The sequence below is a fragment of the Crocodylus porosus genome, unplaced genomic scaffold (genome assembly GCF_001723895.1).
Source record: "Crocodylus porosus isolate Cpor-Errol unplaced genomic scaffold, CroPor_comp1, whole genome shotgun sequence".
NCBI lineage: Eukaryota > Metazoa > Chordata > Crocodylia > Crocodylidae > Crocodylus > Crocodylus porosus.
This window is the reverse complement of record NW_017728886.1, coordinates 16,426,361-16,438,863: the sequence shown is the minus strand read 5'-3', so window position 1 is coordinate 16,438,863 and position 12,503 is coordinate 16,426,361. Positions and strand designations below refer to the sequence as shown.

The window sequence follows — 12,503 nt, the reverse complement described above, 5'->3', positions numbered from 1 at the left end:
GATTCGATTTGGAGATTTGTATCGCTGTCCCAAATCAATTTGGCTGAATTGGCTTTGGAAGATTCAGTGCTGATTCGGAGAGATTTGGTGATTTGGCCACACACTATAATGGGGAATCACTGAAATACCTATAACGTTCTCGTTTTTTGGCAGATTTGGATGAAAACAGTAGGGATGATAGCTCCTTTGAGGGCATGTAATTTGCCAAGTTTCAAGGAGATAGGTGCAGGGGGTTCTGGGAAGCTGTATCTCAAGGTGCTGACAAGAAAAACTTATGACGCGTGCGTGCGCACGTGTGCGTGTGCGTGTTAAAACACAGCGGGATGAAACCAGCAGAGATGGTAGCCTGCAACAGGCGCCTTCCCAGTACCTAGGCAGAAACAGCTCACAAAAGGGAAAGAAAGGCTGCAGATGGAGGCTTATGTGCTGTTTCTACGTCCCTTCCCCAGAGCACTGGGGATTGGAAGGGGACTCAGAGAAAGATCACAGGCACTGGCCAGCTACAGATGTCAGTCTTCCCCCCCCGCCCCTTCTCAGTTTCTCTTCCCCTGAAAGACTGCCTTCCAAATCTCCAAATCTTTTCCAAATTGATTCAGAGACTTTTTTTGGTCTCCCAATTTGATTTGGATCTGGTGATTTGTCCTCCAAATTGGGCCGAAACTTCTCCGAATCAAATTGGTGATTGAAGCTTCGCAACCCCCTAATGACAACCAGCTTGGCCAGCAAAATAATGGAAGCAATTGACTTGTCCAGTTAAATCAGTCATGAGTTTCAGTGAAATAGAGCACAGGACCTTTCATTTAAGTAGCTAATTATACTAAATCATAGCTTCAGCTTATAGTAATGATTAGTGTAACCAACTGCTGGTTATGCTATGTCTGGTCACTTGCGTGCCACCTTCTGAACCACTGCCATTTCCTTCTCTGGGTGGTTAGAATCTCTATTATGCTGTAATATTTCATAGGGTAGCTTGATGGGTATTGGATTGTGTTCTTGTACTTCTGAGGTGTGACAGTAAAAGGTCAGGCTATAGATGCATCTTTCTTGCCTCTTCTGACTGGATGATGATAATTAAGGAAATTGTAGCTGTATATTTTGTGCCCAAGATTACAGATGAAGTCCTGATCACTGATGGGCTGTAGTCTCGTCTCTCCAGAGACTGAATGTTAATGATTTTTCTGGTAACAGTACATTACAGTGTTCCACAGCATACCCTCAGCATGTTTTCCTAATGGCTTATCTTCTAAGACAACCGCTGAGCTTCTAATCTTGTGAAGAGCTTCTAAGACTCCTATTGATCAAGTCTGAATAAAGTTTCTCTGTTGCATGTCAGGGTGAAGAGTTTTAGACTTACCTGCTCTTGTAGACAACATGGTTGAGGGAAACCCATTTGATCTTTAATATGTAACATTATCAAACAGCAGAAATATTGACATTCCTAATTCTACATGCTAGTAGAAAAATATTTATCTCCCCAAATACAATAGTGCTTGTATGATGCTGTTCAGAATCTTTCAGTTTTTAGTACCCAACTGCCACTATCCAAAAGCTTAACTGTAATTGTACTGCACATGTCCTTCTACTGCTGCAAGGCATACACCCTGCCCATTTCAGTGTGGCACTTTAGTCTCATTTGGAAGGCACATTTTGAACCATTATTGTATATTTGAGCTTTATATCTTTTTACATTGCTGCTTATATCTTAAGGTGTCTAAAACTGTACTTTGAAACCAAGCATTGATGTGGGTATTGGCAGAATTGGATACTACCAATAGCAGTTAAGATTATCCCAGTATGTGAAATATACTTAGGAGGAAAATGCCTGGAAGAACCTTTTGAAGCATTTTCAGCCCCCTTTCACTGAGCATTCAAGGCTAATTGTTTCTAGTTGTTTTTCATGCCCAGTAGTATTGCTATAAAAATGACTCTTTTTATATGTTTGCATTGCATGTGCACAGTATTGAATTAGTAGTGATAAGCGGATGGCCATAAGTAGACTTTATTAAGTGAGGCTACTCCAAAGAAGATTTGAATGAGGTTTGCAGTGCCCTCTTCAATGAACATGTGAGCATGGATAGTCAGATGCTCCATATTTTCAGTTGTCCAAATTCACCCCATCTAATTAATTCATCTTTAATCTCCATTACCCTCAAACTTTTCTTCCTTCAAAGCATTGATGTGGCAATGTTTTTAAAGCATGATGTTTGTTCTTTTTTAAAACATACAAAGTAGATCCAATTCATCTGCCTTGTCTTGCCCACATGGAGATTTTGGCTTCTGTTGTCTTTCTTCAGCCTGATTAAAAAAACAGTTTTCCCTTTCTATCCATAGCTGATAAGTCAAAGCAGCACTTAGGTAAAATTCTCACTTGGAAATTCTCACTTTATTTGGTTAGTAGAAATGAAAAGGTTTAGAAAATAAGTCCATTTCATATCCTGATATAAAACACTTCTGAATGGATAAGAGATGTTTTTGTTAAAACCAAGATACTTGAGTTTTGTTTGCTTAAAATTTTAATAATAATGTTTTAGACTGACAAAAAACAAAACCACACAGTAAAGCATCTGAAGTCCTCATTTCTAGCTGTCTCTTACTTGAAGCACTACTTAAAGGCTAGACAAGATGTACATTTCAAAGAGTGTCTAACAGTTGCCCTTTCATAGAGTACTGTAATGGTTAGAGCTGAAATGTACACTGAATCATGCAAAGATTTTTACAGGTAATAGCAGTAATCTTGCTTCTGCTATTTTAGTACGGTCAAATAGCCATTCTGCTATCTTAACAGTTGTCTTGATTAGCTGTGGTGAAGTCTGTTTATGTCAAGTTAAATTAGGTTGCCACAGAAGAAGCTAGCTTTTCTTAGCGTAAAGAAAAACAGCAGCAGTTTTGCACCCACGTCACTAGAACAGCTTGCTGAGGCATATTGACATGCATCTTTTATTATCTGGCACAAGATGGTGCAAAAGCCCCCTTCCTGAAATCCAGTGCAAGCCCTGTCTAATGCAGTCAGCTGCCAGCCTTTTAGCATGCACTGAACCATTATATTGTTTGTCATACAACTTCCATAAAGGGAACAGGGCTGATATATTTCTGAAAATATTATAGGTATATAGCATTTGCAGAAAGCATCTCTTTCACGTGACTAAATGCAATGTTTGTGTTGTTTTTGTGATTCAGAAACTTTCATCCAGGATGTATTGAAAGACCTGAAGAAACACAAGGTGAATGTGGATAATCTTAGTCCGTTGGAGTTGGATGAGATAGCTGATATTATTGCTGATGCCATTCAAGTTGTTGATGTGGAAAAAGAAACGGAAAATGGAGTTGGAAAGGTTGAAGGAGCGAGGACAGAAGCAAAAGTCAAGGAAGTAGATGCCCAAGGAGGAACAAGAAAGGATGCCAATGTTAGCATTCAAGGTACTAGACCAAAAAGCTAAATATCACAAAAGTAATTTACACTCATTTTCCTCCTTATTTTATATTTTAACAGTAGAGACTGTTGCTCCCTCAACAGTTTTAAAGGAAACAGAACAGAGGAAAGTTTTGTGGTCTTGCTTTTTAAATCTCCTTCTTTACAATACTCCCCTATTATAAAGAATGGTAAAGATGAGGGAAATATCTTGGTGAACTCTGGATTTTCAAGTTCCATGAATAGGATAAACCTATTTTACATTCTGTTATGTTGAAAGGCAAATTTTGAGAGTAAGATATTAAAACAAAATGACGCCAACAATCATTTTTGTTCAAAAAATGTTGATGTAGTTTTTAAATGCATGGATGATAAAACTGTGCTTTGCAACCATTAATTCTTTTCTGAACCATCATTAGCCATGAAAGAAACACTCAGGCAAGCAAATATATACCAGCAAAGTCTTCCTTTTTCAGCGTAGGCAGCTATGGAGTAGGGTTGTGCAAAGGCTCAGTTGCTGATTTGGACTGATTTGATGGCCGAATTGCCGAATCTGAATCGAATCAGGAGACCCTTTAACTTCTCTGAATCAAATCAGAACCCTCTGATTTGACTCAGAGAGATCTGATGATTTGGACATAGACACAACTTTAAATGTATTTTATACTTACCTCAAGGTACCAGGCAGCTCATGAATGCTGAGATGGTAGGGTGGATGGAGCATCCCATGGGAGCGGAGGGTGGTCTCCAGCATGCTCAGCGGAGGACCCAGAAGTGGACCAGAAGCACTTCCGGTCCACTTCTGGGTCGGCTATGGAGTGTGCGGGGCACACCCCCCTCCTTGCCCCCCAGCTTGGTGACTAGTGCCTTCTGCAGCTGGGGGGCACCTGGGGTCCCCCTGCAGCCGATTGCCGAGCTGGGGGAGCACGGTGGGGGGAAGTGTCTGCTGCTGAGCACACAAGGGCCCCCCCCACACTTCTGTGGGGTGCTCCATCTACCCCACCATTGCAGCATTCATGAGTCGTGCCTGGTACCTTGAGGTATGTAGAAAAAATGTTTAAAGTTGTGTCTAGGGCTGAATCACTGATTCTCTGAATCAGCATCAAATCTTCAGATTCGGCTGAATCAAATAAGGACAGTGATCTGAATCAACGAATCAAATCAGTGTCCCCGATTTTGGGCTGAATCAGAATCTGAATTGAATATGGCCCATTTCACACACCCCTACTATGGAGATTCATGATGTTTACTTCGTACTGGTCAGACACAGTTCTTCCTGGTGGTCCCAGGAATACAAAAGTCACCTAATAGTGATTACCATGAAAAGGTCTGGATTTGCCACAAAGTGGTATACATGTTCTTAGCCTAAAAAAGGCTGAGAAGCGATAGTTTCAACGTGTCCTACTAAAATGATAGAAGATGTAAGCTAAGTACAGACATTCAAAAACTTTGAGCCTGAATTGATTCAACATTTGCAGGTTAGTCTAACCAATAGGTTGAACCGATTTGCAAGTCAATAGACATTCATTTTTTATTCCAGAAAACACAGGCACAAAACTGCAGTGGCTCAGGCCAGAAGCTGGGGTGTGGGGAAGGGGGAGAGGAGGGGTGCTAGAATAAGTATTCTCTTCCCTTCGGCACTGACTGAGGGAAGCTGACCTGAGGGGTGGGGTTGGCCAGGCCCCTTTGGGCCTGAGTATGATTATGGAGAGGTTTAAACCTCCACCCTGGCCTGCAGGGACTCCAGCCCAGATGTGCCTAGAGGGGGAGAGGGGAAGCAGACCTTGCTAGGCTTTTTGGATGGTGGAGGGAAGAGGGAGTATGGCCAGATCCTGGCCCCCAGCTGACACCGAGCAGCGAGAGCAGAGGTCTGGCCCTGTGGAGGGGGAGGAGAAAGAAGGAAAGAGCCCTGCCCGCTGCAGTGGTTCCCTGACAGCTTGGCCCAGCTTGGGCGTGGGGAGCTGGGAGCACAGGTTTTCCCCCTCTGCCCCACAGTGGGGTCTACCACTGTAGCCGTCCAGCCCTGAGCCCCAAGGCAGTGCTATACAGAGCCCCACCCTGAAGCGGTAGAGGAAGAGGAGTGAGGAGCCCTGTCTACCACAGCAGCTGCCTGACAGCCCGGCCTGGCCTGGGTGCAGGAGTTGAGAGTACTCCAGCTGCACAGCTCCTGTGGCCCCAGCCCAAGCTGCAGCTGGCTGGGAAGGGCCCAGCCCCTCTGTGCTTGCCCTCAGCAGTGCTTGTGGGCTGGCCCATGTCAGCCCTAACCCCAGCCCTAGGCAAGGTGGCCAGGCTGGGTTGGCCCATGGGAACAGGGTGCTTCCCAGCTGGCTGGGGCTTGGGCTGGGACTGTGGGAGACATGCATCTGGATTGCTCCGGGCTCCCCACACCCAGGCTGGGCCCAGCTATCATGAAGCTGCAGCCAGATGGAAAGGGCCTGGCCCCTACAGTGCAACTTAGCCCAGCCCCTCTGCGCCTGCCTTAAGCAATGCCCGCATCTGGCCCCACTCAGCCCTAACAGAGGTGGGCTGGTTTGGGATGGGCTGTGGGGGCAGGGCCCTTCCCAGCTGGCTGTGGCTCTGTGACAGCCCAGCCTGTCTCACACAGGTGGTGGCTGACCAGGCAGCAGCGTGGAGAAGATACCACTGCAGATGTGAGCAGGCACCTTAGCAGCCAGACTGGCCACACGGGATGTGTTAATTGTGCCTGCAGCTGCCCTGGCTGGCTTGGAGGTACCAGTGAGCCTGGAGCCCAACAGCTTCCCACTGCGGGGGATTCTGTATCTGTAGCCACTGCTGATCCCCTGCAGAGTGCGGACAAACAAACATCATGCAGCGGGTGTGGCAGTGGCAGTGGCTGCCAACACACAAGTCCCCTTCCCAGCCACCTGTGGCACCATGATGGCCAGGCGCAGCCTGGGTGTGGGGAGCAGGGAGCAATCTGGCTGTACAGTTCCTGTAGCCCCAGCAGGAGCTGCAGCTGGCTGGGAAGGGCAGTGCCCCCATGGCCCAGCCCAGGATGTCCCCTCTTTACCCACCCTCAGCAGCGCCCTTGGGCCATCCCAGCTTGGCCTCCCCAGGGGTGAGGCAGGTAGATGGCAGGACTGTGCCAGCCAGCCAGCTCTGACCACACTCCCACACCTGCATGCGTGTGCGGGGGTGGTAACCTGACAGGCTGCAGTCCTCAGGGGGAGGGAGAGGGAATAAACCTCCTCGCTGCCTCTTTAGCCTTAGGGGGCCATGCTGGGCCAACATCTGGCCACACCCCCGCCCCTGCTCCAGGTAGAGAGCAAAGGGGTGGGGCTAGCCCTGCTGTCTGGAGCAGACAGCACAGCCCAGCCCAGGGATAAAAAGCATGCTGGGATGCTGAGGGACTCTGATTTAACTTAAACCAGGAAGGGTCTGGAACAGAAGTTCTATAAATTTGTTTGACACCAATCAGTTAAGTCGGATACTACATTCAGGTAGGTTTATCTTAAATTGGTTTCAGCCATTTTGAAACTGGTTTATGTGCACTGAACTTATGTTCTGTTACAGGTTTAAACCAGTTTCCTGTCACTTAAATTAGTTTATGTGTAACTTCTGTTCCTAGCTATAGTGTCCCAGATAGTACCACTCTTTTCATATTTGTGACCAATATGAGTTTTAAGTTACTTTTTGGTTAAAAAGTGAACAAACAGTTGACTGTAAGGTTATAGGAAGACTTCTACTATTTTTGACAGTTCTTAAGGTTTTGTGACTCACCACCGTGTCTGTTTTGAAATGAAATAGTCCTGTGGGTTTTTCCTGAATCTCAGTGGGACAGATTATTGAGAACTATTTCTTATAACCTTTTTGTCTAAACAAACAACCCCCGCCACATTTGACTTCCAGTAATGATGTGATTGGGAAGTATGGCTATGATTTACCTGTAGGATGTAGTGGATTTTGGAAGTCTCTTCAATATGTATGGAAATGTGGCTTTTGATTCTTTCACAATAATGTACCATAGTCACACAAGCATTGATTCTCCAAACTGCACATGCACAATGTATATGTTGTGGCTTTTTGTTTATTGTATAAGTAAGATGCTGTAACTAGAGTAATTTTATTAATTTTTCTTAGTTATTTATAAACCAAAGTAAAGACATGCTATTGCTTTCATTATTACAGTGCACTCTTCATTTGATTATACAATTCTATTGATTTTTGCACTAGTTTGCCATACAAATGGAGCCAGAGCAACAAATTGTATTGCTTAATTTTCAGTAAGAATATAGAACTGCCATTTATTGGGTCAGGTCAGGGTCCATTTTTTCCCAGGACCATGTCTTGCACAATAGCAGAAAGTGGATATTCTTGGATAGGATACTTTGTATTTTCTACCCCCTGCTACTTTCACACTGCAGCTTCCAGTATTCAGAGGTTAGTTTAATTGGACTTAACCAATTACTTAATGGTTTCATTTTATGTTCCCTGATTCTAGCATTGTATGAGAGAATAAATAATGAATACCTCTTCATTTTTTGCATTATCCAATATCTCGCAGTCCTCTATAAGCTGAAAAGTCCTAGTCTGTTTAGACTCTCTTAATTGATATCTTATGAACTGAAACATTTTAATGTTTCATCTACTGTAAGTGGGCCATCATTAAAAGTTAAGCAGTCTATGAACAATACCTGAACAATCATTCAATCTGTTTATAACTTTTTATATACATTGTTCTTATCCTACAGATAATGAAGTACACGAAGAGGATGCCAGAACTAACAAAATGGTAAGTACCTATTTGCTAAAAACAAATGCTCAACATCAGCATGTCAATAATAATTTGCCCTTAATTATTATTTGGGGGCATGAAAACTCATTCCCAAAGAAACAAAATAATGTTGCAGATTCAATTCTTGCTTCCCACATCTGTGTATTGTGATCAATAAATGAATGTACATAAATTAATACTCTTTTAATTAACACTTGCTAGAATGTCAGTTTAGTGGAGGAAAAAATCCAAAACAAAAACAAAAAAAATACTTTTACAACTTGTCAGGTAAATCTTGAGTAAACAGGTAGAAACAAGAAGAGTTTCTACAAGTATGTCAGCAGAAAGAGGAAGATCAGGCAAAGTATGGGTCCTTTCCCAAATGGGGGAGGCAATGCACTGACAGCTGATGGTGAAAAAGGCTAAAGTGCTCAATGCCTTTTTTTACCTTAGTCTTCACTGGCCAAGTCAGCTTCCAGACTACTGCAAATGGCAGCACAGTTTGGGGAGGTGGTGAGCAGCTAACACTGGTGAAAGAACAGACTAAGGACTATTTAGGAAAGCTGAACATATACAAGTCCATAAGGCCAGACGCAGTGCACCGGAGGTGCTGAGGGAGTTGGCTGATGTGACTGCAGAGCTGCTGGCCCTTATCTTTTTTGATTGCCACAGGTTTTCAGAGATCCCAGACAAAATGAAAAAAGGCAAATATAGTGCCTATCTTTAAGAAAGGGAAGAAAGAGGATCCAGGAACTACATACCTGTCAGCTTCACCAACAGTGAAGGGCAAGAAAAACAGATAGAGGGCACGTGACCTTTGAGGAGAGGCTGAGGGAACTGGACTTGTTTAGTCTGGAGATGAGAAGACTGCAGGGAGATGTAACATCAGCCTTCAACTACCTGAAGGGGGGCTCCAAAGAGGATGGAGCTGAACTGTTCTCAGTGGTGGCAGACGACAGAACAAGGAGCAATGGTCTCAAGTTGCAGGAAGGGAAGTTTAGGTTAGATATAAGGAAGAACTTTCTCACTAGGAAGGTAGTAAAACACTGGAACAGGTTACCCAGAGAGGTGGTGGAATCTCCATCCGTGGAGGTTTTTAAGACCCAGCTTGACAAAACCTTGGCTGGGATGCTATAGTTGGGGATGATCTTGCTTTGAGCAGGGGATTGGACTAGACCTCCCTGAGGTCCCTTACAACCCTAATTTTGTATGATTCTATAAACTTGCAGTGGGCTGAAATCAGGCAAACTCAGGCTCTTCCCAAGGGGGAAGTCAATCCAAGCATCAAAGGATCCCATTTGAAATACTTTTTCCATACCCATTAAATTGCTGTTATGGGGGATGCTGTCAACACCGTCATTGATTATCTCTCCTCTCAAGACTCATATGAATAAAGAGGCTCTTTTTGGGAGTTTTTCAGTAGGTAACTGATGAGATCTTAAAGAAATTTAAGAAATCAAAATCTGTTCTCTATTCATAAGTCTCATCCCCCCTTTTCACTACCAAATCTAAAATAATCCTTTCAAACTGGTATACATCAGAGGAGATATTTTTCAGTCTACATTTGAACCATAAAGGAACTATCTGCAATGCTTTCACAATCTGTTACTACCCATCTACCAGAGAACATGCAAGAGGAGAAGCTCAAAGAGAAACTCAATAGGAATTTTAACTACCCACTTAAAACAGCTTGGAAGAACTGAGCTATTTACCACTGTTCTGAAGGGGAATGCCAATAATTTAGATCTTGTAGTGACATTTAGAATAAGGGATATAAGAAAATAGAATACAGCCCAACACAGGAGAGCACAAGGTACCATCCTGCATCATGCTGTCAGACAGACCTGGCTGAGCAGAAATTTATATAATGGGCTTAGACTTCCCTGTTTGCAAATTCTCCATGAGCATATGTTTAATTGTACTAAAGTGTTCATTGTTTAACTTCATTTGACTGATCATTCCTGCAATCATGCTTCATCCTATGGATTGCTAACAAAGTGTTTGTCCATCAGTTTACTAGTAACAATTCAGTATTCATGCAGTATTGTACAAGTCACGTTCCACTCATGATGTGATGACTTGGAAGCAAAAAAACAGCTATGCAGATACTTGTGTCCGGTTTTCAACAGATACTTATTTCTGTTGCTTTTTCTCTTCTTCATCCTTGATAAGAAAAGTTTTCTCCCGTCAGGATATATAAAAATAAAAATAAGAAATGACCGTGCACTAAATTCTACCATACTACCTTATGTTAAATATTTGAGACTTTTTTTTCTTCCCAAATAAATGTTAGTGAAACCTGTTTTTGTGGTATTCTCCCAGCTTTGTCCTGGGAACTTTTAACAAAGAGCCTAAAGGTTGTCAACCTCAGGAGAGATGTCATTTTGAAATGATATTTTTTAACTGTCAAGTTATTTTTAGGGCTTAAGTCTGTCTTTGAATATAACTCACATAATTCTAATGATACACTGGATGATTTCAGTAGATTGTTCATATACTTGCATTATTATAGTTTTGGTATGTATTTATGCTGTCCTATGACTATTCTTCATATTTTATTTAAATAAGTGGACATCTGAAGGTCTGGGGACAGGAAGTGCATATAAACCTGTATAAGTGATAGGAAGCCAGTTCCAATCTGTGATGCAACAGAAGTTCAGTGCGCCTAAACTGCTTTCAAAATGGCTGAAACCAGTTTAAGATAAACCTGGATTGATGTAGTATCAGGCTTAACTAGTTTAGGTTAAATCAGTGTATTGAACTTTTGTCCCAGATCCCTTCCAAATTCAAGTTAACTCACAATCCCTCAGCATCCCACAATGCTTTGCACATCCCCTGCAACCCACCCCGCCAGGGTGTGTAGGCTAGCTTTGGCCCAAGCTGTCTGCTCCAGCTGAGCAGGTATTTGTGCTCTGGCACCCCCTAGCTTCTGGCCTGAGCCACTGCAAGCATGTGGCTGCATTGCTGGACTCAAAAGTGAATGTCTGTTGACTTGTTTATTGGTTTAATCTACAGTTTAGACTAACCTGCAAAGTTTGAATAGATTTAGCTTTGAGCTTTTTGACTGTCTGTACTTAGCCTTGGAGTTAGATTCTTTAGCCATCTATGTGAGTAGTCCCAAGCACAGGAGTAAGGGTTTGCAGGACTGGGCAAATGATAAGGAGACCCGTATTTCTATGTATTCAATGTTACAAAGAATGGTATTTTCTTAATACAGGACAACAGTGCAAAACTACTGGACTTCTTGAATGAGAACACATTAACTGAAAATCTGCCTGAAGAATCTTTTCAGAAAAAAACCAAAAAATCTGAAGATCCCGATTCTTCCTCCTCTTCCTCAGAAGAAGTAAAAGCTGGGGTTGAAAATGTGAAGAGTGAAACTTTCTCAAGAGAACTGACACCAGAAAAAAAAGCTGAATCTGAACCTGACTCCAAAGAGCTGACTGAGATCCACTACTGGATTAAGAATGCTTTGATGCAAGATAAAAGCTCCAGTGAAGAACCTCAGAAACAGAAAGGACAGGGCCTACAGCTAGAAGTGAAATCTTCTGAGGAGGAAGAATATGGCTATATAGTAACAGAGAAAGAGTAAGTATAGTGGCAAATTTGCATTGCATTTTTTTAAATGGGGAAAAAGTAAAATGTTTGTAGCTGATGAAATATGACTATGACAGAGGAAGATGCTATTTACTGTTCCAGTTTTTAATACTTCTTAAAACTGTTTGCAAGTAGCTTAGTACTTTAATGAAAATAAAGAAGAGTAGAACTGTCATTCCTTCTCTATAGAAGATGCGTAATAGATGCAGGCCTCTGGTCGGTATTCACTTAGTCTTCTGATGTCCCAAGGACCTCATATGTCAGAGTATATTTATGGTTAAGGATGTGTGCTTTAAATATTTGACTTCAAAGTAACCTAAATACCAATGTCTGAGTCATTTTTCAGAAAAGTGCTACACAATAACAGCACTATATTTCATCTACAGATTTATTTGGATCTGAAAATAATATAAATAGGGATCCAAACATCACATACACGTGCTACCTCAGAAAGAAAAACCTAATGATGTCAGGTCATGGCTAATGAATTTGACATTTAAGGCTTTACTTTCAAAAAGACAGCTCTTTCTACAGTGATGTACAGTGTTTTAAAGAGGGGGGAAATGGGTGGAAGTTTAGGTTTTCAGACATTTTAATTTAGTGTTTTACACTTTTTTCTGAATACAAAGTTTATATTTTGTGAGTCATCTCTCCCAATTAGTACTGAAAATGATTAACTGCTAGGGTAGAAGAGAGAATTGATGTTCAGCATTGTTAAAGTGTGACTGCATGGTGGATTGATCACTTTTTACCTTGATCAAT

The 12,503-nt window shown here is 42.3% G+C and overlaps 1 protein-coding gene across 1 annotated transcript in view; it reads left to right on the top strand.

Annotated features, from left to right (window-relative positions):
- PTPRN2 (protein tyrosine phosphatase, receptor type N2) overlaps positions 1–12,503 on the top strand; it is an 870,593-nt gene that overhangs the window by 293,015 nt on the left and 565,075 nt on the right. The window contains exons 7-9 of the mRNA XM_019528486.1: positions 3,178–3,417; positions 8,122–8,162; positions 11,362–11,732. Coding sequence (XP_019384031.1) covers positions 3,178–3,417; positions 8,122–8,162; positions 11,362–11,732 — 652 coding nt within the window. The remainder of the gene's footprint in view (positions 1–3,177; positions 3,418–8,121; positions 8,163–11,361; positions 11,733–12,503) is intronic.